The sequence below is a fragment of the Fistularia commersonii genome, chromosome 22 (genome assembly GCF_037954325.1).
Source record: "Fistularia commersonii isolate RoL2024-O1a breed Wild chromosome 22, RoL_Fcom_v1.0, whole genome shotgun sequence".
Taxonomy (NCBI): domain Eukaryota; kingdom Metazoa; phylum Chordata; class Actinopteri; order Syngnathiformes; family Fistulariidae; genus Fistularia; species Fistularia commersonii.
The window spans coordinates 3,237,501-3,262,223 of NC_141305.1; the positions used below are offsets into that span (position 1 = coordinate 3,237,501).

At 45.6% G+C, this 24,723-nt stretch overlaps 2 protein-coding genes across 4 annotated transcripts in view; one reads left to right on the plus strand and one right to left on the minus strand.

The window, feature by feature from the left end:
- Nucleotides 1-3,505, plus strand: part of coq5 (coenzyme Q5, methyltransferase) — an 8,200-nt gene extending 4,695 nt beyond the window's left edge. Inside the window, exons 4-7 of the mRNA XM_086169572.1 lie at nt 1,785-1,891; nt 2,047-2,135; nt 3,136-3,247; nt 3,339-3,505. Of these exons, the coding sequence (XP_086025698.1) occupies nt 1,785-1,891; nt 2,047-2,135; nt 3,136-3,247; nt 3,339-3,440 (410 nt within the window). The 3' untranslated portion in view covers nt 3,441-3,505. The remainder of the gene's footprint in view (nt 1-1,784; nt 1,892-2,046; nt 2,136-3,135; nt 3,248-3,338) is intronic.
- Nucleotides 3,506-3,571: 66 nt separating this feature from the next.
- znrf3 (zinc and ring finger 3) overlaps nt 3,572-24,723 on the minus strand; it is a 73,938-nt gene continuing 52,786 nt past the window's right edge. For 2 of the 3 annotated variants that reach the window (XM_086169568.1, XM_086169571.1), the window contains exons 3-8: nt 10,565-10,639; nt 8,929-9,060; nt 8,596-8,706; nt 8,289-8,456; nt 7,175-7,277; nt 3,572-7,082 (exon numbers count right to left, since the gene is read on the minus strand). In XM_086169568.1, the coding sequence (XP_086025694.1) occupies nt 5,422-7,082; nt 7,175-7,277; nt 8,289-8,456; nt 8,596-8,706; nt 8,929-9,060; nt 10,565-10,639 (2,250 nt within the window). In that variant the 3' untranslated portion in view covers nt 3,572-5,421. The remainder of the gene's footprint in view (nt 7,083-7,174; nt 7,278-8,288; nt 8,457-8,595; nt 8,707-8,928; nt 9,061-10,564; nt 10,640-24,723) is intronic. The other variant, XM_086169569.1, reaches the window with a different exon arrangement.

Genomic DNA, 24,723 nt, shown 5'->3' on the forward strand with positions numbered 1-24,723 from the left:
AAACATAGTGCAAATATGATGTAACATCCCATAATTTCAAAACCAAATTCTGGGAGTGAAATTCAAATAATGCATTTCCGTAAGTTATTTTCAGCTGAAAAAACAGGGAATTATTGTTATTATTTATTTTTATTGGTTGGATAAATTCTTGTCTCAGAACCTGACATTTGTTCTTAAAAAAGGAGAAAATATAAATTAAAAATCACAATTTGGAAGTGGAGCACAAGAAAGATAAATGTTCAATATTATTTGAAAAAATTTATATAATGTCACATTATATTATTAGGACAATTATTGGTTAAATAAAACTATCTTGTTTCAGAACTTAATTTGTTCTTTAAAAAAATAGAGAAAAACCCTCAAATTGAAAATCACACTTTGGAAGTTGATCACAAATTTTAACACGTATAATTAACTTTCAAAAGAATTTTTAAATATAATTCTTATGAATGTTTTATTATTCGAATTAGTTGTATGAATCTCATAATTATCTTTTTCAAAGCTTGAAATTTGTTCTTGGAAAAGATGAAAATAAAAACTTACTTGAAATCACAATATGGAAGTTGAACATACATTTTAACAAGAAAAACTAATTTTCAGTGTAATTTAATAAAATTATTCTAACATGTATTACTATTATTATCATTGTTTTTATTACTTTTTCAATAAAACTTGTAATTGTTGTATTCAAAAAATGTATATTTGTTCCTTCCTAAAGGGAAAAAAAAAAAAAAAAAAAAAAAAAATCACAATTTGGAAGTTAAACAAAAATGTTAACACAAAGGATTGATTCAATATAAATAATTTTGAAAAAAATAATTTTGAAAAAATCGAAATATATTATTATTATTGTTATTATTTTTGGTTGAATAAAACGCATAATTATCTTATTTTAAAACTTAAAGTTTGTTCCTTAAGTCAGAACAAAAACTCAAATAAATAAAATCACAATGCGGAAGTTGAACATAAATGTTAACATTAATTATACATTTTCAATATAATTTTAAAAATAATTTTGAAATGTATTATTATTATCTTAATTTGATGAATTATCTTATTTCAAAACATCATTTTTTTTCTTAAAAATCAAATTAAAAAGCACAATTTCAAAATTGAACACAATTTTTAACAAAAATAATTAATATCCATTATAATTTGAAAAAATTACATCAAAATGTCCAAAAATAATTGCTTGAAAAATTCTCGTAATCTTATTTCAAAACTTGAAATTTGAAAGAAGCAAAGAACTTCACTTTAAGTGGGAGATGAACACAAATTCATTTTCAAAATCATTTTAAAAATAATTTCAAAATGTATTATCATTGTTTTTATCCTAAACAGATTAAAAATGCCTAATACTTACATTAAGATTAATTAAACTACATTTGAAAAATAGTAACAGTTCTGACATCATTCAGTAGGATTTGGACCAGTTTCACAGTCCAAGTAGTTAAAAACACTGGCACTAGATGGGGCTTTAAAACCGGAAGTTTTTTATTCATTTTTTTTATTTTTATTATTCTTTTTATTAACAGGTTTTTGATTTTTGTAAAAGAAAATAAATAAATAAATATATATATAGATAGATAGATAGATAGATAGATAAATTAAAAAAAAAAAAAAACCTGCAAGGGAAGTATAACATGTATTTAACTTGGTGATTCACAAGGAATCTCAGACATCAAATTTACAACCGGAAGTGTGTTTGAGTGTGTGTGTGTGTTTGAGTGTGTGTGTGTGTGTGTGTGTGTGTGTGTGCGCTGAAGTGTGCTTCTGCCCGGCAGGTCTGTCCTGGGTGGTCGGGGACGCCGAGGAGCTGCCGTTCGACGACGACCAGTTTGACCTTTACACCATCGCCTTCGGGATCCGCAATGTCACACACATCGATCAGGTGGCCCGAGCTCCATCTCTGGGGAGATAAACATTAATATTGATCCAAAATTGATATTTTGTTGAGTTCCTTAATTGATTTTAGCGTTTTTACATTTTCTATCAGTAAAGAAGTGATTTTTTTTTTTTTTTTTTATAACTTGTGGTTGTGTTCAGGCGCTGCAAGAGGCCCTGCGGGTCCTGAAGCCCGGTGGCAGGTTCATGTGTTTGGAGTTCAGTAAGGTGTCAAATCCTGTGCTGGCGAGGTAAGCAGGTGTGTGCGCGTGTGTGTGCGTGTGCGTGTGCGTGTGTATGTGTGTGTGTGTGTGTGTGTGTGTGTGTGTGTGTTAAGACACACAACAGCTGCAGCTTATAATTAAATCTACATTCGGAAAGTGCTATGAGCCTGCAGACTCTCTCACACACACACACACACACACACACACACACACACACACACACACACACACACACACACACACATGCATGCACACGCACGCACATCCTGCAGTTCCTGGAAAACCATGGAAACTAAGTCATGGAAAGTGCACTGAATATTAAAGAAGCAGCAGAATGTCCTTAGAAGTCCTGCCTTTTTCCTGGAAACCCAGCTTAGCTCTTATCATTTAAACATATCTTGCAGGAAAATACATGTAAATCAGCAAGCGGTGGAAAAGTACCCATCCCATCAGAAATCTAAACAAAAATAGAATTATACAAAATGTTATTTGAGTAAGTAGAAAAATCCACAATGTTCCCGGGTTTACCACTAACTATGTTTTCAAGTCTTCCTGCATCATTTGCTTTTCCTGGTGGGAAACAGCGCCCTCTAGCGGCCACCGGGCGCAATCGCACGCCAGGCAGTGGCTCACTGGTGTATCTGTTGAAGAATTTTCAGAAAATCTTCAAAATTTAAAAAAAAATTAGTTACACAGCAAAGACAAAACTCCCCTCTTACAATAAAAAAACTGTTTTTCCCAGATGAAACAAGCTTAACTTTTTCCTCATTAGAAATGTCAATAAAAGCTTTTAACCTTTTAAATGTTTAAAAACAAATCTGATAATAATTGAAAATATATTTTGTATTTACATGCTGACGTGTGCAGGTGAGGGTTACTGAAGATCTGGGTAGAGGGAGGTTGAGGCTAGAAGCGCAGAGGAGGTGTATGGATGGTGTATGGATAGAAGGAGGCAGGTGATAGGCTGTGGGAGAAGAAGATAAGAAGATAGTTTCTGATTGGCCGCTGATCTCCTCTGCACCCGCAGGCTCTATGACGCCTACAGCTTCCAGGTGATCCCGGTGCTGGGTGAGGTCATCGCCGGCGACTGGAAGTCCTACCAGTACCTGGTCGAAAGCATCCGAAACTTCCCTGCCCAGGTGAGGCTGGAAACGCACGCTTAGCTCTATAAAAAAAAAAAAACGAATAAAACAGAACTGCTCGATCTGAGGGCCGTCCATCCCCCTGCAGGAAGAGTTCAGGGAGATGATGGAGGACGCCGGCTTCTACTGCGTCAAGCACTACAATCTCACCGGTGGCATCGTGGCCCTGCACTCCGGCTTCAAGCTGTGAAGGGGAGAAGGCAATTTTTTTTTTTTTTTTTTTTGCAGAAAAGGCAAATAAAATCCATGTCACTTGATGGAAATATTTTTTTTTTGTTCTTTTTTTTGCAGGAAATAATAAAGAGACGTGACAAAGTGACGTAACTTGAATAAAACTGTATATTTTACAGATCTTTGTACACTTTAATTACAAAACTGTATGATACTAAAGTTTTAAAATCTTTTTTTTTTTTCATTTTTGTTTTTTTTTTCTTTTTGGTCAGGAGAGATTTAATCGTCTTGTGTGCAATTACCATGTATTTACAGAGTCTCATGTTAGTCATCTTTTTTTTTCTTTCTTTTTTTTTCTTTCCTCAAAAATAAAAAGCAACCAGATACTCAAATGTCCATATACTCTGAACATAAGACATGGCTTAAAAGATAAATATATTAGTAAATAAATATTCAGAGAACATATTTCCATTTATGAAATGTGTTGCTATACAAGTACAGAAATATACACAGATTGAATCTAGCCTCTGTTTTGTGTTTCTTAAAACATTTGTAATGGTAATGACAGAAAATAATTATGTTTTTTTTTTTAAAAAAAAAAATTAAAAATATTAATTTTGTACACATTTAAAAAAAATCTTAAGTGCTAGAAACAATAACCAAAAAAAAAAAATTAAATAGTGACTCAAGTACCCCAAAGTGTTATACTTGCAGTAGGTACATCTCTCTATGCAAAAAGGCAAGATTAGACTCTGACTGGGTTACAGCACTGGTTAACTTATAAATAGGGCCATTTCAGAAGCTTCCTCTGTGCAGAGGACCTGGATATTTCATAGAAACAGTATTTAAAAAAAACAAACAAAAACAAAACAACAGTCTGCAGGACAAACAGAAAGGCATGAATGACAAAGCACGCGAGTGTGTGTATGTATGTATGTATGTATGTGTCTGTGTGTGTGTGTGTGTGTGTGTGTGTGTGTGTGCGCGACGCACTGCACAGATAATGGATTCAACCGGATCGACTGGCGTGTTATAACTGCATTGTTTGAATAAAAAAAACAAAAAAAAAGAAGTCACAGTACAACAAGGAACCCTTCTGAAATATTTTCCAGCTATTTTCCTTTGGCCTTTTGTTCCAACCTTAAGAAACCACTCATAAATATATATATATTTATATATATATATATATATATTTTAATTAACGTGCTCGCCTCATGGAGGAAATCAGGTTAAGCAATGGCTAAAATGCAATTTCTAAGGGCTTCCAGGAGAAGAGGGAGAGAGCTGCACTCCGCCTCTGAGGATTAAAAAAAAAAATCTAAATTAAAAAAATAAGAAATCTGCTGACAGTCCCGAGACAAGGGGCGGCTGTGGCAGTGTGTGTGTGTGTGTGTGTGTGTGTGCTACAGTTAGCTGAGCGGCGTAAGGCTCTGGCGCGCTCTGTTCAGGCAGGCCACCTCTGGACAGAAAACCGCCGCCTTGTGCTTTTCTGGTTTGGTGCTGACCAGAGGGGGTTCACATTTCTACACGTTTGGATTCGGCGAAGGATGGCCGGATGGCCGCGGCTCCTCGGGGAAACGTTCGGTAAAGCTACGTCGGTACAAGCCGGCAGGTTGTTAGTGTTCGAGTACAGCATGATGAAGATGTGTGTGTGTGCGGGGGGCGTGATTGACAGCTCGGCCTTCTAGTGATAACAGTCTTGGAAATCTGGGTAAAAAAAAAAACAAAGAAACCTGATGTCTGCGTACGCTGTTTTTATGCGAGACAATCGCGGGCCACAGGAATGAACATGATGCGCCGAGTGTGTGTGTGTTTATGTGTGTGTGTGTGCGCGTGTGTGTGTGGGGGGGCCTTTCAGTAGAAATCCACACAAACTTGGGTGATAACATTCAGTGCTCGGAGAGCAAAGGTTCGAACAAGGCACCCGAGGGTGAGACCGAGGATACAGTACCAGATCCACACGCGTGACCTTCTCCTCCTGCCGCCGCCGCCGCCGCCGCTCAGACGCCCAGGACGCCCTCGCTCGGAGGAGCGCCGCTTCCCAGAGCTTTGGAGGTGGGAGGGACGGGGGGCTGGAACAGAGCCCTGGTCTCTTCCTGCTGGGGGTACGGCTGCCCCCTGAACTGAGCCGGGGTGAAGAACCCCTCCCTGGGCTCGCGCCGCTCCGCCTCCGCCCCCGCGCCCGACTCGCAGTCCGTGTCCTCGGGGATGATGGGTATCCTCTGGCTGAGTTCGCAGCAGGCGTCCGGGTCCGCGTGCGCGTACTGCACGTTGACGGCGTAGTCGTCGGTGTAGCGTCCCGCCGCCGCCGCCCTGTGGACCTTCATCTCTTTGTAGAAGCAGCAGGGCAGCCCCTCGTAGCCCGCCTGCTCCGAGGAGGGGCGCCGGTGCTCCGGGGCGAAGTAGTTCTTGGGGCTCTGGAAGTCCGGCCCCCGCCGGCAGCGCCCGGCCGGGTCCGAGTCGGGCCCTTTGCACTCCGGGTTCGGGGGGAGCACCTCGAAGCAGCAGCCGCAGGCGGCGGCCCCCGGCTCCCCCGAGTCCTCCTGCGGTCCCTTCGGCCTGTCGGCGGCGGCGGCGGCGGCGGGCTCCGGGGCCCCGCCTGAGGTAGTGCTAGTGTTGCTGTTCTCCCTGGGTTCCAGTGACGAGCGACCGCCGCGGTTGGGCTCCGGGCCGCAACCGGAGAGATGCTCCCCCGAGCCGGAACCCGACGCCCCGGGTGGCGGCGGGAAGCAGTCACGTCCCGGCGCGGCGGGCGCCGAGGGCTCGTCGGCCGGGGCGGCGGCGCAAGCGTCCCCCGCTGAGCCCCTGCACGGGCTCTTGCTCCGGTAGACGTACGGGTCGTAGTCGCTGCTCAGCGAGCTGCGGAAGGTGGAGCAGCTGCCGTACACGCCCTGGTTGCTGACCTCGGTGCAGTCCAGCATGGAGTCGCTGGACGAGCAGTGGCAGGGGCCCGAGCTGCTGCTGCTGCTGTCGCTGCCGGGGCAGTCGGCCAGGTAGCCGCTGCACGCCGAGCGGTGGCCGTGGTAACAGCTCAGGCCCGAAGCGCCGCCGTCGCCGATCCGCGAGGAGGAGGCGGGCGCCATGTGCACCACGGCGGGGTACAGCAGCCCCTGCTGGAAAGCCCTGCCGTGGTGGCCCTTGTGGGCCCCGCCTCCTCCCCCGAGCGGCCCCGCCGCCGCCGGCCCCGGCCCCCCCTCGGGCTGCTGGGGGAAAGTCAAGCCCTGGAAGTAGTAGTGCTGGTACATGGTCTCGTACTGCGAGAAGCACGCCGCTCGCGAGAAGCTGCGCCCGTGGAACTTGGGCCGCTTGAAGGCGGCGTGGTGCGGCTGCGCCTGATAGGCCGGGGGCCCGCGGTGCTCCAGGCCGCAGTGGTGGGGGCCCAGCGAGTGGTCCAGGTGGAGGGCCGGGTGGTAGCTCCGCAGGAAGGCCGAGGCCGGCTGCGGCGGGTACAGGCCCTGGGGGTCCGGGTGCTGGTCCACCGTCAGCACGGTGATGGCGTTGCCGTGGGGATCCATGCTGGTCCGCGTCGGGTACGCCGTCACCTGACCGGCGCGGTGCACCCGGCCCGGGTAGTGCACGGGCAGCACCACCCGCTGCTGCCGCCCGTGCACCGGGTTACCGGGATCCATGCACGCCGGACCCGGGTTCCCCTTCTTTTGCTCTGAAAACACAGTAAACACAATGTAAACAGGCGCCGCCAAAATGTGCATGTATGTGTGTGTGTGTGTGTGTGTGTGTGTGTGTGGAGCTCACCGATGATGTTGTGCCTGCAGTGCGGGCAGGTGTGATGCTGCAGCAGCCAGGGATCCACGCATTTCTTATGAAACCTGTGCGCGCAGGGGATCACCCGCAGCTCCTGGAGGGGGTCAACGAAAAAAGATGGCATTAAAAAAAACAAAAATGTCCGATACATAGAACGGGCAAAATAAAATAACTCGTCCAGACCCCCCTGCGGGTCTCCGGGGTCGGAGTTGAGGACAGAGGACCGCGTCTGGGTTTACAGCCCGCCTTGCCGTTTACGACCACTAGGGGGCGCCAAATCCCACCTGTTTGAGGTGGAAAAAAGCGGCGAACCGGCCTGGAAAAAAAAATCCTGAGACCCGGGTCATTAATACTTCCCACCGGCCCGCAGTGACTCACGGCTTTTCTTCCCGGCCGAGGTGTTGTTGGGTGTTGCGGGAAAAAAAAAGGCAAAATAAAAAAAAAAGCCTTTGATGCCATTCAATCTGTCCTTTAAGTCGCCACTTCCTGTGTGCGATCCTGGCGCCGTGCTTTTGTTGTGTTTTTTTTCTCCTCCTCACTAAAGAGACACATTACCGCAAAACACACCAGCTTGTCTGTGTCGCCCCTTGAATGAGGAAGAGGAACGCCGTTCCAGTAAATAGCCCGGACCCAGATAAGAGTGTATTATTTTCACAGCGAGGATTAAAAGGAGCCGGACGGGCAGGAAGTCACCGCCATGGCGGGCGACGCCGTCCCCCCAGGTGCTCCGAGAGCTAAACATCGACAAAAAAGGTAGGACGTCAGCGGCGCCGTTCTACCGTCGGCTCTCCGGGTCAAAGGTCGCCACCTCAGACGGCGTGACGGCGAAAATACAGATATTACAAATAAGATTTACGCAAATGATTTATCATCCGGGTCTCTTGTACCATCGGTTGTGTTTCTGTTATTTAAAAAAAAACAGCAAGTGTCTGGTTATCGTCTCAAACCTGAAGAATTATTTTAAGAAAATAAAAAATCATAGACCCTGAAGGAAGACCATCTATTTCAAGGAAAAGCGTCTTCTTCTGACTACAAGCGACTCTCAAAATTGACCTTCAAAAATAAACAAATACGGGCCGAGCGCGTGGGGATGTGAAGTCCTCACCTCGCCGTCGATGTACTTCTCCAGGCAGATGGCGCAGTCCGACGTGGAGCTGCTGCTCAGCGAGTCGGAGGCGCCGCAGCTGCTCTCGCGCTGGGCCTTCCCTTTAGCCTTGAACTTCCGCGTCTCCATCTTCTCCAGGGCCTGGATGGCCATCCGGTTCATGGAGCTCTGCGGGCGGAGGGGGAGAAGAAGAGGAGGTCAGGGGAGACAGACATCACATTAGACGGGATTTTTTTCATCCAAAACTTTCCAGAAACCAAGAGGAAAATGTGTATGTGTGTGTGTGTGTGTTCCAGCAGGAACCAACCTGACTCCTCCGCTGTTTGAGTTTGATCTTGATGAGGAGGATGAGGCAGACCAAGGAGACCACCACGAAGAAAGCCAGGAAGATGCCCATGTCGAAATACTCGGTGGGCTGCTGCGGGAGGAGAGGCGTCCATTACTTTCCCAGCTTGTTGGTTTGGATTAACAGAACTGTTTTCATCTATTTCATGTGAATTAGCGTTCGCCGTGTTTGCGGGAAGTCGCACACTTCCTGTCTTTTGTTTGGACCCGAAAGAAAAACATTTTTTTTTAAAGGTGCAAAGACATCTTCTACACACACACACACACACACACACACATGGACGGGTGTCCTTACCCGCGGCGGCCTGTGCTGAATCCGAGCGCGAGCCACCTTCTGCTTGTTGACGATGTTCATCAGCTTGACGGCGTCGTTGCCTTTCACGTAAACCACCGGGCGCTTCAGGGGGTCCTCGCCCACCTGGTTCAGCTGGAGCGCGGGAAAAAGAAAAAAAAAAAAAAAAAAGGTCATGTGATCAACTTGGGATTGGTTCTCACGCGGGTAAAGGTCACGGGGTCGTATTCATCAATATTTAGGGCTATTTGGTTAGCGGCGTGTTTTTTTTTTTTTTTTTTTTTGGTTTTTCAGAACATCTGATCTCCCTCTGGAAGAGAGGACACTTGGCCGGAGACGTGGCGGGTCTAAATAATCTCCAAAGAAAGTTTATCGCTGTTTAAACAAAGTCAAGAACAACTTAAACCTCCTAAAAAAAAAAAAAAAAAAAAAAAAAAAAAACACATGAAAAGGGGAGCTAGATGGAGCGCGAGTGCATCCGCTTTGAAAAGGCTCGCTCTTTCGTTTCGGGCGAGGCTCCGCCCCCTCCCTCCCTCCTCGCCGCCGCCGCCCTCGTCTCCCCCGACCGGGCAGCTCTGACTGGAAAAGCCTCTCGGGGGAAATCGAACATGGCCGCCGAGCGCCGCCTTTCATGTGGTCTCCACGCGATCCTTTTTATCTCCCGGCTACGAGCTTTTACGACCCGACGGGGGCGAAGGAGGAGGGAGGGAAAAAAAAAAAAACAAAAAAAAAAAAAACCTGCAAGTCCGGGCCTGGCGCGGTCGAGGATGAATACCACAGGAGAATTCTTGAGACGAAAGGCTGCATCGCTCCACGGCGATGGAGAAAAGGTGGAAGAACCCCAGGGGGTCAAATCCACGGTCCAACGGGGGTTCATGTGGGCCCCCGTGCATTTCAGTAAGAGTTCAGTCGCGGTCTAGCGGAAGCCGAAGCCGAAGCTGGGTATCCGTCCGGCGACGTGGAAGCTGGGCGAACGCGACTAAAGATAGAAAGATCATCGGCCGACACTTAGAAGATTATTTTGTCCATTATCATCCCCGATGTTGTCGCTGTTGTTGTATCCCTGCTGTCTATTTATTCGCGGATGCCTTGCTATCTTCGGCCTTTTACTGGGTCTCTATTTATATTTATATTCATATAAATAACAATAATAAATGATTTATCCTTTATTAATCCCCGTGGGGAAATTGGCTCTCTGCAATTAACCCATCGTGGATGAACCATGAGCGGTGGGTTGCCGTCCGTCAGCGCCAGGAGAGCAGTTTGGGGTTCAGTGTCTCGCTCAACAATACTAAAGAAGGAGCCGGGAATCCAACTGGGAATGTTTGGTTCAACAGATGATTGCTCAGCTTCCTGCACCATGCTCCCCCCAATTATATCTATTATTTTATTTTATTTTATCCTATTCAATATTATTTTATTTTATTTTATTTTATTTTATTTTATTTTATTTGTTATTTTATTTTATTTTATTTTTTATTTTATTTTATTTTTTATTTTTTTATTTTTTTTATTACATTATAAGTGTTATGCTGCTGTGACAAAGGAATTTCCCCCGATGGGGATCAACAAAGTATTATCTTATCTTATCTTATTTTATCTTATCTTATCTCTACGGTGGAGGTTTCGGGTGCCGAACCTGGTCGATGGCGTCCGGGTTCTCCGACACATCGAAGATGACGGCCGTGGCTCCGCGCTGCACCGCCCTCTTCGCCTGCAAAGATGGTATTGAGAAGCAGCGATTAAAAAAAAAAAAAAAACAGACAACAAAATAAAAAAATACCCAAATCTTTAATATCAACCCCGTCCTGCAGGTCAAGTTCCAGTAGCGGCCACTAGGGGGCGCTCACCACCCAAGACTCATCACGCAAGGAGAAACCAGAGGTAAAAAAAAGCTACCGCTGACGTTTGTGGACGTGCACGGGCCTCCGGATAAAGTTATCCTGAGTTTTTTTTTTTTTTCTTTTTAGTTTGAGGACCCCCCGCCTGAACCCCTCGCCCGCACGTTTGAGGCCGCCGAAAGTCACGGCGGCCCTTTGAAAGCAGACGATAAAGGAAACCCTTGGATCTACAGAATCCTTGGGAATCCGCGTAGAATCCAAATGGGCTCCCCGACCTCGCCCCGGCCCCTCGCTGGAAATAAAAAATAAAAGGGCAGCACACAGAGGAGGGGGGGAGGGTGGGGGACAAACAAACAAAAAAAATAAAATTCCATTATCTTAACCGCCGCTCTCTCCTGCACGACATTCTCACCCGGCGTGATTCACGGTTGCCCTATTTAGACGTTTTGATGTGGCGCGCTGCGTGCGTGGTCCGGGTGCGCGGCCGGGATCATATCCTGGTATTATCAAGTGCCCTTGGGCCGCCGCCAGCGTTCTTTAGAACCGGGAGGAAGGAGCCGGGGGTGAAGATCAAAGTGACAATGTGGAGCGCCGGGACTCTGCAGGAGGAGGACGTGGGGGGTGGAGGGGGGTTGTGTGTTTTTTGTTTTTGTGTGTGTATGTGTGTGTGTGAGTGTTGGTGGGCGGGGGAGAAGGTGAAGGTCCAAAATGTGAGAATATGACCATTCGGCAACAGGGCAATTATCCATCAGCGTGGAGGTGGATGGACGGATGAGTGAAGACAAAGGACTTTCCTTCAAAGATGAAGGTCACGGCTTCCCTTCAGGCCGTCGGTCGGGACGACATTTCTCACCGCCGGGGTTGAGAACCTCCAAAATATCTGTCGGCAGAGTTGGTTTGCGGGTTTTTAGCGTCCGGTGAACGCGGCGGTAGAAGATCCCCGTCCCTGAATTGGGTTTTTGGATGTTCTGCTCCGAAACGCTCACATTGGCAGACGTGTTGCCCCTAACAACCCCTCACCGCTCAGCGGTCGTACAAAAGAAAGCCTCGGGTGTTGTTTTTTTTTTTTTTTTTTTTTATTGCCCCTGTAAAACACAGAGGGAAACCCCGTCATATTGAATAGCTTTTCTCGGGAAGGTTCAAAACAAACAAACTCAGAGCAGCATCGCCACATGCAGCTCTTAGCTTTTCTAAAACTTTTCAGACACATTTCCAGGTTGTTTGGAAGCTGCTAGCTCCTGAGCCAGATTCTTGCCGCTGCTTGCTAGTCATCTTCTTATTTCTGCACCTCGCTAACCAGCATCTTGCTGCTGCTCGGTCACTAGCCAGCCTCATGCTGCCGCTTGCTAACAATCTTCTTGCAGTTGCTCAATCCTAACCGGCATCTAGCTGCTGCTAGCTTGCTAGCCGGCATCTTGCTGCTGCTCCCTCACTAAACAGCGTCTTGCTGCTGCTTGCTTGCTAACCAGCGTCCTGCTCCTGCTGCTTCTTGGTAGTCATCGTCTTACTTCTGCGCTTGCTAACCAGCGTCTTGCCGCTGCTCCCTCACTAGACACCATCTTGCTGCTGCTACCTCACTAACCAATGTCTTGCTGCTGCTTGCTCGCTAACAAGCGTCTTGCTGTTGCTTGCTTGCTAACCAGTGTCTTGCTGTTGCTGGCTCACTAACTATCTTCTTACTGCTGCTTGCTCGCTAACAAGCGTCTTGCTGTTGCTTGCTTGCTAACCAGTGTCTTGCTGTTGCTGGCTCACTAACTATCTTCTTACTGCTGCTAGCTTGCTCACCGGCTTCTTGCTGCTGCTAGCTTGCTCACCAGCCTCGTGTTGCTGCTAGCTCACTCGCCAAATTCTTGCTGCTGCTGCTCATGAGCCAGCATCTTGCTGCTGCTATCTCGCTTGCCATGTTTTTGCAGTTGCTAGGTTGCTTACTAGCTTCTTGCGGTTGCTTGTTCGCTTACTAGCTTCTTGCTGCTGCTAGTTTGCTAGCCAGCGTCTTACCGCTGCTGTTGTTCCACAAAGCTTTGAGACCTCCAGCATGCAGGAAGTGAAAGAAGGGAATCCTGAGTGCAGACGGACACGCTCGTAACCTTGGACTGGGATTATGTGCGGCTGAAAAGCCGCCAGTAAAGTTCACAAACTCAGCAAACAGCGGAGCTTATAGGCTTTGAAAAAAAAAAAGTCATTTCTGCGGAGCGGCTCTTATTTTCCCTGCTTCCTGCACGACGCCGCGAGGACCCGGCTTTTTCTTTTTTTTTTTTCGGTGGCGGTGGTGGCGGCGGTGGTGGTGGTGGGGCTTCAGAGAGCAGCCAGAATCCAGCGCTCATTTAAAAAAAGGTTGGTCTTTGAGTGAAGGCGTCACTGTTACCTTTCCCGTCGGCCTTAATCCGCAAACAGGACGTTCCACAAACCCGCCTTTTCGGAGCCGATCTGAGTCAAATTGGCCGACAAACCGATCCGATCTCTGCAGGCCGTGGATGAAAGCCCGAAATATTAAAACTCCCTGCAAATACGACCCCCACCACCACCACCACCACCACCACGTCCAACTTTTCCCCCTTTTCGTCCTGCCTGGCTTTCTTAAGCTAACATAGCTCTTTTCTTTCTTTTTGCCCCCCCCCCCTCTTTCCCCTCCCCTCACAACACACTCACTTTTTTGTACTTGGAAAGTTCAAAAGCGGGGAGAGCGAAATTGCGCTCGGCCACCACCACCACCCCCCCCCGTTTAATTCAGCGCAAGTCTGCTCCTTTTGATGTTAGCTCTGCCGGTTAATAATTAATAGCTCTCGGTAAGACGCTTTGAGAAGAACATCTCGCCGCTGGAGAAGAATCTCTTCTCGGAGCGGTGCAAGGACTTGCCTGACGACAACAAAAATGCACCCGCAGGCAAAGCGTCTCTCTCTAAAAAACATGACACATCACCTTCTTAACCCCATTAAATATACGGCTGAAAAAAAGATAAATAAAGGGAACACTTCAACAACACAATGTAACGCCAAGTCGATCACACTCGTGTGAAATCGAATGGTCCGCTTAGGAAGCAACGCCGATTGATTTTGACTTGTTTTAAGGACGTTACATCAACGTTGGATCGGCCCGGAGTGTGTTTTTCCACTTTAATTTGTGAGTGTGAAATCCGAATCCAAAAATTCAACCGTTTGATTTCCATTGATCATTTCTGGTGTGATTTTGAAAAAGAACAAAGTATTTAATAAGAATATTTCCTCCGTTCAGATCCAAGATGTGTTATTTTAGCGTTCCCTTTATTTTTTTAAGCAGTGTATATTAAAAAAAGATAAAAAAACAATATTTAAAATAATAATTACAATTTTAGATATTATTTACAATATAATTTAAACAGTAATTTAATTTAATAATAATAATGAAAAATTTGAAAAAAAAAAGTGCTACACTAACCTATAGCGCTAAACTATTCCTTAACTCTTGGGCCGAAAACAGTTCTTAAAAACGCTCGAACGAGGAAACATGGGGGTCTCAGATTCAATCTGGATATGGGATTTCAACGGCCGCGCTACTGTGTGTGTGTGTGTGTGTGTGTGTGGATATTGTGCAAGCAATGTGAGACAGCATTGAGGCCGTCGCCGTAACACTGAGAGCTTTCATTCACGGGTGCATCAGTCAGATCCGACAGGAACCCCCCCGCGTCCCCCGCCGCCCCCAAAGCGTCTTGTCATTTGTGTTTTCACTTTCATGTCGGGTCGAAGTCGACGACGTGACATTTCACTCGGCGGCGGCGAGATTAGACGGGCGCGTTGAGGGCGGTTGACAAAGCGGCGACTCAAAGTGTAAACAAAAAGTCAAATGTTCGCTTCTCAGGCATCAGAGGGAAACGGGAAATACTGGCGCTTTGTCGCTCGCCGTCTTTTTAGGGAGGGGAAGAATGAGATGAAAGGCCGGCTTCCATCATCGGCCTTTGCTCGCTTTCTGCGCCGCCACATTCTGCAAATTGCTGCGGGTTTTGAGACGTCGAGGTTTTTGCGCTCGCTGCACGGCGTTAAAAAAAAAAAAAAAAAAAAGGCAGGTAGCTCGGGCTAACGCTAGCGACAAAGCACAGAACGAGTTTCTTGGTTAAACTTGGGACGTTTGCGCGATTTCCACCGATTTCACCCGCGTGGAAGAATGAAAGTGAAGGAAAGACGGAGCTGCGATCTTATTTTTTCCTTTTTAAAAAGCTACATTGGTAGGACTGGCACCGGAGTTAATACATTTAAAAGAAAATGTAAAAAATTTAAATTGGAGGGCGACACGGAGGTCAGCGCTTCCACCTCGCAGTAAGAAGGTTCCTGATTGGATGGGCTTCTCCGGGCAACACGTGGCTCCCGGTGGCTTTTGCAAGTAATTTAATGATAATTTCATTGAAATGTTATTTATCTTATTTAGCTCATTTTAAAAATAAGTGATACCACATTTGAAGATAATGGTGATCTCGTAACATCTAAATAGAATGCGTTGAAATATTTTTGATGGTTTTCGACACGCAGAGAGAGGACGCCATTTTTTAGTTTGCCGCCGGTGAATCATTAAAATTCGGCTTTTTTGGTCATAAACACAAGAAAGACTCAAATAAATCCTTCAAAATGTTTTGTTGCATGCAGAAATGCCATTTCCTTTTCTCTGCAGTTGTTCATTGATTTAAAAAAAAATGCAACACGTACTTTGTTTTTACACAGCATAAAGGAAACATCTTCAAGTGAAGAAATTCAAGTCCGATTGCCAAGAAAAGAAGATTTCGACAGGAATTCTATGTAAAATGCGGACGGGTGATTGGACGGTGCGGGGGAGAAGCCGACCTTTCGGCCAATCACAGCTGGCGGAGGCTCCGGCATCCCTGAGCAAACAATAATAAATGAATAAAAAAACATGTAAGGAAAAGCTTCTGTGCGGCGAACGGACACACATTTGAATCTCTAAAAAGTACCTGTGCGGCCAGGTGGTGCTTCACGATTCAACTTCTCCTCTGAACTAATAATATTTTTCGTAACACTCGTACAGCTGCAGGGGGGGGGGGACGCCGGTTGAGCAGTGTGTGTGTGTGTGTGTGTGTGTGTTCACAGGTAGTTCCCACTACTGCCTGCTAAACAAACTTCCCGCTGGCAGGCAGGCGGGCGGGATTCAGGGTACGATCTTCCCCGAGCGAAACACAAACCGCAGCGGAGGAGCAACGAGGAACCAAGTCTAGACGCGGAGGAAAAATGAAAGCTATGTTTAGCCTCGCCGAGCGCGGCTGCCAGGAGGAGATCTGAGCAGGACCACGACCAGGAGGCTCTCGCTCGTCTGGAAACACACTTCCCTCCGTCCCGGCCTTTTCTTGTCTTTTTTTTCTCACATGAACCGAGGACTTTGCTTGCACACACACACACACACACACACATATATATATATACTTTGCTGCGGTAGCAAAACAGTGGAGGCACAGTGCATCATCTCACACACACATACACACACACAGCTTTGCATGAGAGACAAAACTGCGGGTGCATGTGCATCATCCCTCCCACACACACACACACACACACACACACACACATATGTATACCTGCACACTCGTGCGCACACACACATACACACCTAGCTCGGGAGACAAAACAGCGGGTGGTGCATCACCTCTCTCTCTCTATCACTCTCTCTCACACACACACACACACACACACACACACACACACACACACCCTTGCTTGGGAAACAAAAAGCGTGTGCACATGCATAGTCTCTCTAACACACACATATATGCAAACACACACACATTCTCTCACACGAGTAGGCATGCATGCACTCACGCACACACACACACACACACACACACACACACACACACACACACACAGCCTTGCTTGGGAAACCAAAAAGCATGCACACACATAGTTTCTCTCTCTCACACACACACACACACACACACACACACACACACACACACACACATATACACACACACAGGCACAGGCATGCATGCACACACACACACACACACACACACACACACACACACGAACGCTTGTCGCTTGGGAGACAAAAAAGTGTGTGCATGTGCATAGTTGCTCTTGCACACACACATATCTACACACACACACACACACACACACCTTGCTAGAGAGACAAAACACACACATGAACACATTAACGCATGCACACATACTGCACACACATGCATGCACACACAGCCTCGCTTGGCGCTTGGGAGACGAAAAAGTGTTTCTCTCTCACACTCACACATATGTGCACACGCACACCTTGCTCGAGACAAAACACACACACACACATGAACGCATGCGCAGATACCACACACACACACACACACAAACTTATACACAGAGCCTCACATGGCGCTAGGAAGAGGAAAAAGAGTGTGCGCTCGCATAGTTTCTCTCCCTCACACACACACACACCTTGCTCGAGACACAAAACACGCACAATCATGCGCACAAACACACACACGCGCAAAAAAACACACCTGGGTTTCCACCTGCGAGGCCGGGCCGCCGCTCGCATCACACACACACCTCCTCCCTCCTCCTTTTCTCCTCTTTCATTCTCCTCCTCCAAACTTTCTCTTCTTTCCTCCTCCCGCTTTTTCTTCCCCCTTTTCCTCCACCTCTCCCTCTCTGCACTGCTATAATTAAGGCAATTAAGTCTTCAGAAGACTCTGCACTGCTATTATGCTGTAATTCCATGTTGCCTCCTGGCTTTACGGTTTATTAAAAGATAAAGGCATACTTTTCTCCCGTGGATTTTCTTATATGTGGTCCCCCCTCTGCTTTTTCTTCCCTCTCTCTTTTTCTCTGGAACGGGTGTGCCAACACATTATTTACATTCAGCTGAAATTTTTTTTCGACGTGGTGACGTGTCATCTGATTGGAAGCCCCGAAGAAAGAAAGAAAGAAAGAAAGGAAAAAGAAAAAAAATCCATCAGACGTGCGTTTGAAGTGGCTCCTCGGCTCCTCGGCCCCGAACATCGTGTTCCTTCGCACACTCGCTTTCCGCCGGCGGGAAGGTTGGGAGTTTTTTTTTTTTCGTCGCAGTTTTTATCTGCTTTGTCGGCGGGACGGTCGGGGCAGGGACCGACCGGGAGGTTACGTGCGGAGGCGGGAGCGAAATTTTTTTATTTTTTTATTATTTCGCTTTATCTGCCGTCGACTTGGCGAGACGGGGAAATCACCGAAACCTCCGCCCACACGTTTTTGACTGAGGTGATCGGCGATAACTGGTTTCATTGTTTTCTCTGGTTGGTTTTCCCGCTGCGATGCTAAATAAATAAACGAATAAACACCTAAATCGGGCGAATCCGTATCGACTTATCCGGTCGGACTCCTGGATGACGGCGAGGAGTCATTTAAATCCATTTTTAATTAAAATGATAATGAAAGTCATCGATGAACTTTTAAATTAATGAAATAAATCTGAAATGAAGTAATTTACTTAATATTCCTGAGCCAGGTGGTAATTGAAGGCAATATATCGGGATTGATTTTTACGTTGTTGATTGACAGATCATGATAATCTAGAAGCAATTAGCTTATTATATTAAAAAAAAAAATTTTTTACCTTTTCTTAATTTTTCAAGTTTTCCCTTCTCTTTAAAGAAAAAAAAAAAGATGCCGTGAGGAGAAAAAATCAGCAGAAATATTTACTATCAGTTTGAATCTAAAAGTTATTTGTTCATTATTTTAAGACATTTTTTTCTTGTACCTTTTCTTTGCTTTTTAAGTTTTCCAACATTTCTAGAGAAACAATAAATCATGTTGCTGTGAGGGAAAAAAAAATCAGCAGAAATATTTATTATCGGTTTCATTTTAGAAGTAATTAGCTCACTATATTAAGAGATTTTTTTTTTTTACTTTTCTAAATGTTTTACATTTTCCCACAATCTTTAAAAAAAATGTTGCTGTGAGAAAACAAGCAACAAAAATATTTATTATCAGGTTTAATATAGGAGTTATTTGATCATTATTTTAAGGGATTTTTTTTCTTTTACCTTTTCTTGGCTTTTTACATTTTTCCAGCATTTCTAAAATAACAATAAATCATGTTGCTGTGAGGAAAAAAAATCAGCAGAAATATTAATCAGTTTCAATTTAGAATTATCATTATTATTATTATCTTAAGAGATTTTTTTTTTACCTATTGTTAAATTTTTTAATTTTCCCACATTCTTTAAAAACAAAAAAATGACGCTGAGAGGAAAAAAAATTCGCAGAAATATTTATTATCAGTTTCATTTTAGAAGTAATTAGCTCACTATCTTAAGAGATTTTTTTTACATTTCTGAATGTTTTACATTTTCCCACAATCTTTAAAAAAAAATGTCTCTGAGAAAACAAGCAACAGAAATATTTATTATCACTTTGAATCTAGAGTTTATTAGTTCATTATTTTAAGAGATTTTTCCCTTTTACCTTTTCTTGGCTTTTTTAATTTTCCAACATTTCTAAAAAAAAACAATAAATCATGTTGCTGTGAGAAAAAAAAAAACAGCCGAAATATTTATCAGCTTCAATTTACAAGTAATTTGCTCATTATCTTAAAAGATTTTTTTTAAACTTTTCTCGAAATTCTTCATTTTTCCCCACATTCTTTAAAAACAATTAATTATGTTGCTGGGAGGAAAACGGCAACAGAAATATTTATGAATTTTAATCTGAAATAAACAGATGAATAAAAAAATAACATCAGACACTGATCGGTTATTGATCGTCTCGAACAGCACTACGTCTCTGCATGCATCCGTGCACGGGGCTGTAGCGAAGGTGTGTTACCGTGGCAACCGCATCCAAAAATACAAAGTCATGACTCGAGTGATGCGTGACATTATGGGATGTCACTAACAGCGTGGAGCCCAGTGTTTGGAAAAATTGGAAATAGTGTGCAGTGAATCAAATTGCTGAAATCAGAAAGTATAGAGGCAATATTGCGCTTTGAGAATCGCCTCAACTTTAAATTACTTTTTATATAAAGTTGCAGAAAAAAAATAAAAATGTGATAACGCCTTTTCTGAATTTCCAACTGAAAACTGCACAGAAGAGAAAGCCTTTATTGAGGTGCACCTCCAGTCTGTGTTTAGTCAGTCAGGCACACACACACACACACACACACACACACACACACACACACACACACACACACACACACACACATACACACACACACACACACACACACACACACACACAGCTGGAAAAATTGGTCTTTTTGTCAGTTGCCGCCCACAGTGAATTCAGAATAAAAGCAGGAAAGTGGACATTTATAAATGATCACTCACCGCTGGATATTGATCATGTAAATCAATATGCCGATTCAGCTCGGGGTATGAATACACCGAGAACGTGCACGCATCCAACAGCCAAATGACGTGCCCGTTTAGTGTCAGGTGAGAAGAAAGTAAGCATCGCCACGGCAACCACCATACAAACTCATGGAGACGCGTCCTTTCTGAACCCGGCGGCTGTCAATCAAACAATTCATTTCACCTTTCGCGACCTCACCATTACACTATTTTTTAACTTTTTCATATTCAATATTATATCGCAGAGTTTTGTGAGAGAAATGTATATTTAAATATTTATGTTTCAATTATTTTTTTTGGTAAATATGCATTTTCTAGGCTCTCAACCAATCAGAGCAGGGTGTTCAGTATCCCGGGCTCTGATTGGCTCAGCAACCGTAGCGTCTCCTGAGCATAGCACGCATCTAGCATCTGTTGTTGTTCACACTCTACAGTGTGTTTTTTGTTTATAAGAGTATGGGAGAGATTAATTAAAGTGTGGTGAGGATCACACAGCTTCAAAATATATGAAATATAAAAAAAGAAATATGTCCGCGAGATTGCGGATTTTTGATTTTTGATGCCGGTTCTGGAACGTTACCCCCGCGATAAGCAGGAGACGACCGTATAGAGGGATTTTCGCCGAACTCCATCGGCGAACGGGCGGTTCCCTCGTTGTTTTTAATTAAAACCGCCCGCCCACTTCCGCGTTTCACACCGTTTGATGCTTCTGAAAATAAGACGTGTTCGGGCACACAGCGGCACGTCAAACTATTTACGGATAATTGACATAATTGTACTGGCTGTGTGACAATGGGTTCGACGCACTTGCTGCGCCGGGTTCACGATCTGCGGTGTCACGACAAAACGCAAAATAAGGGCGTCCCTGTTCCCACAGACACACTGACAAACACACACACACACACACACACACGCCGGCCATTCCCCGAGCGCATCCCGGTGAACTGGGATAACCTTGGCGGGCCTAATCCTGCCAGTAACTTCTCCCCGTCAATCCGCTTTGTCTCACAGCGGAGGATTTGACCGAAGCGGCTTCACCCCTCCTAAAAAACACGCCTCGGCCCGGGACGCCTTTCCTGCGCCGATCATTCATTCTCCGAACGTTTGATCCCATCCCGGGCGGCAACCTTCGGGAAGCACGTGAAGAAACGACCTGCCGGTGTGTCGCCCCCGCCGGCTATAAACGGGACAATTTGCTCAACGTAAACACTCCGAGTGGGAATCACTTAAAGCGCTGAGTGAGCTCGGCGGCGGCGGCCATTAATATCAAACGGCAGATAAGGGGCCGGGACAGGAAGCGAGTCCAGACCCAGTTACTCAGCGCCTCCGAGCGCAGACGATGACTGGAATGCACTTCGGGAGATTAGCTTATTGAGGAAAATGTTAATTTATCCAAGTATCGGACGAATCTGCCGGAGTCGCTCTACGACGGCGCTGCCGGCCAAACCCCCCCCCCCTCCGTTCCCGCACCCCGTCTATTTCTGACAGATTTGCCTCCGGCTTCCCCTCCTCTTCCTCACCTCGCCGCTCCCACCCACCCTCCGCCTCCGTGTCTCTGCCTCGGCGCACAATGTGGGGTGGCCATTCACCCAACATTGCATAACCACAATTATACAAGGGGAGTTGCGCCGTCAAAATCTGTGTGTGTGTGTGTGTGTGTGTGTGTGTGTAAGGGAGAGTGAGCGGGCACCTCTAAGAAGGCCTGCCAGTGGAACTTGGCAACAAGCCGTCGCCCATTAAAGAGTTGAGGTGGAGGGGTTTTTGGAAGATCTGGCTCATTTTCATCACAAAAACGACTATTTTTTTAACGTTGGGGTCGCGGTTCCACTTTTCTTTGCGTTTTCACTTTTTTTTTTTTTTTTTCATTTTTGTGGAAGGGTGTGTGTGTGTCGCCGAAGGGCGTGTCCGTCCTGCCAAATGGCCCCGGGGCCGAGAAACCCGATGTTCCTGAGCCCAGCAGCGATGAACAGATAGTACTCGAAGTCGGACCCGGACGGCGGACGATACTCGAATGTAGCACGGACGGATAATAGAAAGAAAATGATGACAAGAATGAAAAGGTGGAGGATGAAGGCGTGGGGGTTGGGGGGGGGGGTGAAGGAACAATTATGAAAGGAACCACCGGGGGGGAGTTTCGGTGTTAAACATACATCTACTGTATATGTTTGCATAGCTAATGCTAGCTGCACAGCGCAGAGACGTGTTTCCGCAAAACTCACACCCGATACAGTCTGAATCAATCTGGTCCTTCTCCACTTAACAGGTGCGTAAAAAAAATCCTCAGAGCGATGACCACGACGGAGATCCACTCAAACAAAAAGGAGGATAAAGGTACTACCGTATTTTTCGCACTATAAGGCGCACTTAAAACCCTTACATGTTGTCGTGCGCCTTATAATCCAGTGCCTTGTGTGTGAATTCTTGCTGTGCTTTCTGACCTCCAGCCAATTTTTACGTGGTACACAGCGCTCAAACATCTGTCAAAATGTTTTAGTGCACCTTCGGGAAGCGATCAAGCTGCTCCGCTTGATTGATTGTCGGATCGTTCCCTCCTGACACGAGGACGTCGTCTTAAAGCGGGTCCTTGGTTGAATACGGGTTGCAATGTCAGACACCGTTACAAAACTACTTGATGTAGTGCCGGAATACGACGTTACAGTAACTTTATGTGTCCGCCACTTTTTGTGATATTGGTACATACTGTGCTTTAACATAACATTACTGTACATTTTTGGGGGTGAGGAGCCCCAAAAATTCAAACTCAAAGAACTCAACATGAATGAATCATTGGTACAGAGGCGGAAGAAGCCAGCAGATGAACTGCACCGAAGGAACGAAGCAAGATGAATAAATTCTTATAAAGTTTTGCTTTATATACCGTATGTTTTATCATGCGCCTTACGGTCCGCAAAATAAGTACTCTGAAGGTATTTTTAAGCTACTGCACTACAAGGAAGTTGATTACCAGAAGAGAACGACCGAACTCCTCGCTGATAGTTTCCAATATGCAGTTGGGCGATCTTCGGATATCCGGTATCGTACTTACAGGCGAACGGTAACACGCTTTCATCGCTCTAACTCGGTGTCCTTAAATTCCCCCAAGGCGTGTTGAAAGGGACGGATGGAAAACAAAAGCTGGACCAACAGCGGAGGCACAAGAACCAAAAAAAATTTGCGGAGACAGAAAGCTCGCAGCAAAGCTCTGCCAGGGGACACAGATTTTGGTTTTTCATCGTAGCTTATTGGGTTCTTCTTCAAAACACGAGCGAATGGCAAAACATAAAAAAAAAAAAAATTGGTTTCCATACAGTTTGTTCAGGATGGGGAATAAATGATGGATGAGGCTGACGGAGCGTGGGGGGGTTCATGGCTCTCTTGTGTGCGAAGGCGCCTCATTGTCAATTCCATCTGCAAGCAAACGACTGGAAAATGCCTCAGAGCCACTCCGTGCGCTGTGGGATGCGCTAGCAAAAAGAAGCCAAAGTGAAGTTTTTCTCAGTTGCAGAGCCGGGAAAGGGACTTGAAAGGATACTCGCGGCTTCGGGGGGGGGGGGGAGCTGGAGGGCTGGGACGGAGACAAAACCAAATTTGGAAATTTATCTGCAGCTGAGCCGTTCTGAGTAGACTGATCGGTCGTGTTATATTTGCGAGCGCCTGGCTAGCGACACGTAGCACGCTAACAGGTTGCAAGCGCTGACTGAGTCCTGGATGGGGGCGGGGGGGGGGAGGCAGCTGCAGCTTCAGGACCGCAGCTCCGCGACCCCGACTGCAAAAGGCCGTTATTCCAACGTCTCAGCCTGCTCCGCTTTTCAAAAACTGCTCCGAATCGTCCCGTCTTCCCGGACCTCCCGAGCGTATGCGCCGCAACTTAACAGATAACCGGAAAACGGGGATGTAAGCGCTGTCCCGCGGTCGGCGCCAAACTAATCCGGTCCTGCTGCTGCAGGAAAAGCCGTCCAGACACGAGGCTTTGGAGCCCATCTGACCAAACTGAGGAATCACACCAGTGTCTCACCTGGGTTCAGTCCAGCATGAGTAGCCGTGCACGGGGAAATCACCCGTAGGTTTGGATAGGACTATGAATGTAGTCTATACGGCTTGCTAACATCCATCCAGATTTAGTTTTTATGAACGGATGAAATGCAAAAGACTGAAAAAGTGACAGGAGAGCTGAAAAATGCCACCGAAATTGATTTAAATTTGTTCCGTGCTTGTGGCTCAATTAGCTTGTATAGTAAATTAATTTTCCCCATTAAAATGAATTGAAACGCTATTAATCTGTTAAAAAAAAAAAAAAAATCACATCCGTTTTTTGTTGTTACGTGTTATTAAGCTCTAAAAATTTCCTTACAAATACAAAGAATGGATAAAAAAAAAAAAATCTTTCATAATGAAAGAGATTGTAAAGAAATAAACTGGTTTTATTCAGAGTATTTACCTTTATGATTAAATACAGTTTTCCATTCAGTGCTCTATCGTTTAGCTTAACTTACTGGCTGCACACTTAATGCTACAATCGCTAAATGTAGCGTGCACACTTTTCTGCTACACTTTATTTAGCGAAGTGAAGCCGCTCCTCTTTTAAAAACCATCAAATCTTCCCCGGCCGGCTTTGAGTGACTCTTCCGACGCCTCGTCCGTTGACATCCTCGCCGTCCGCTG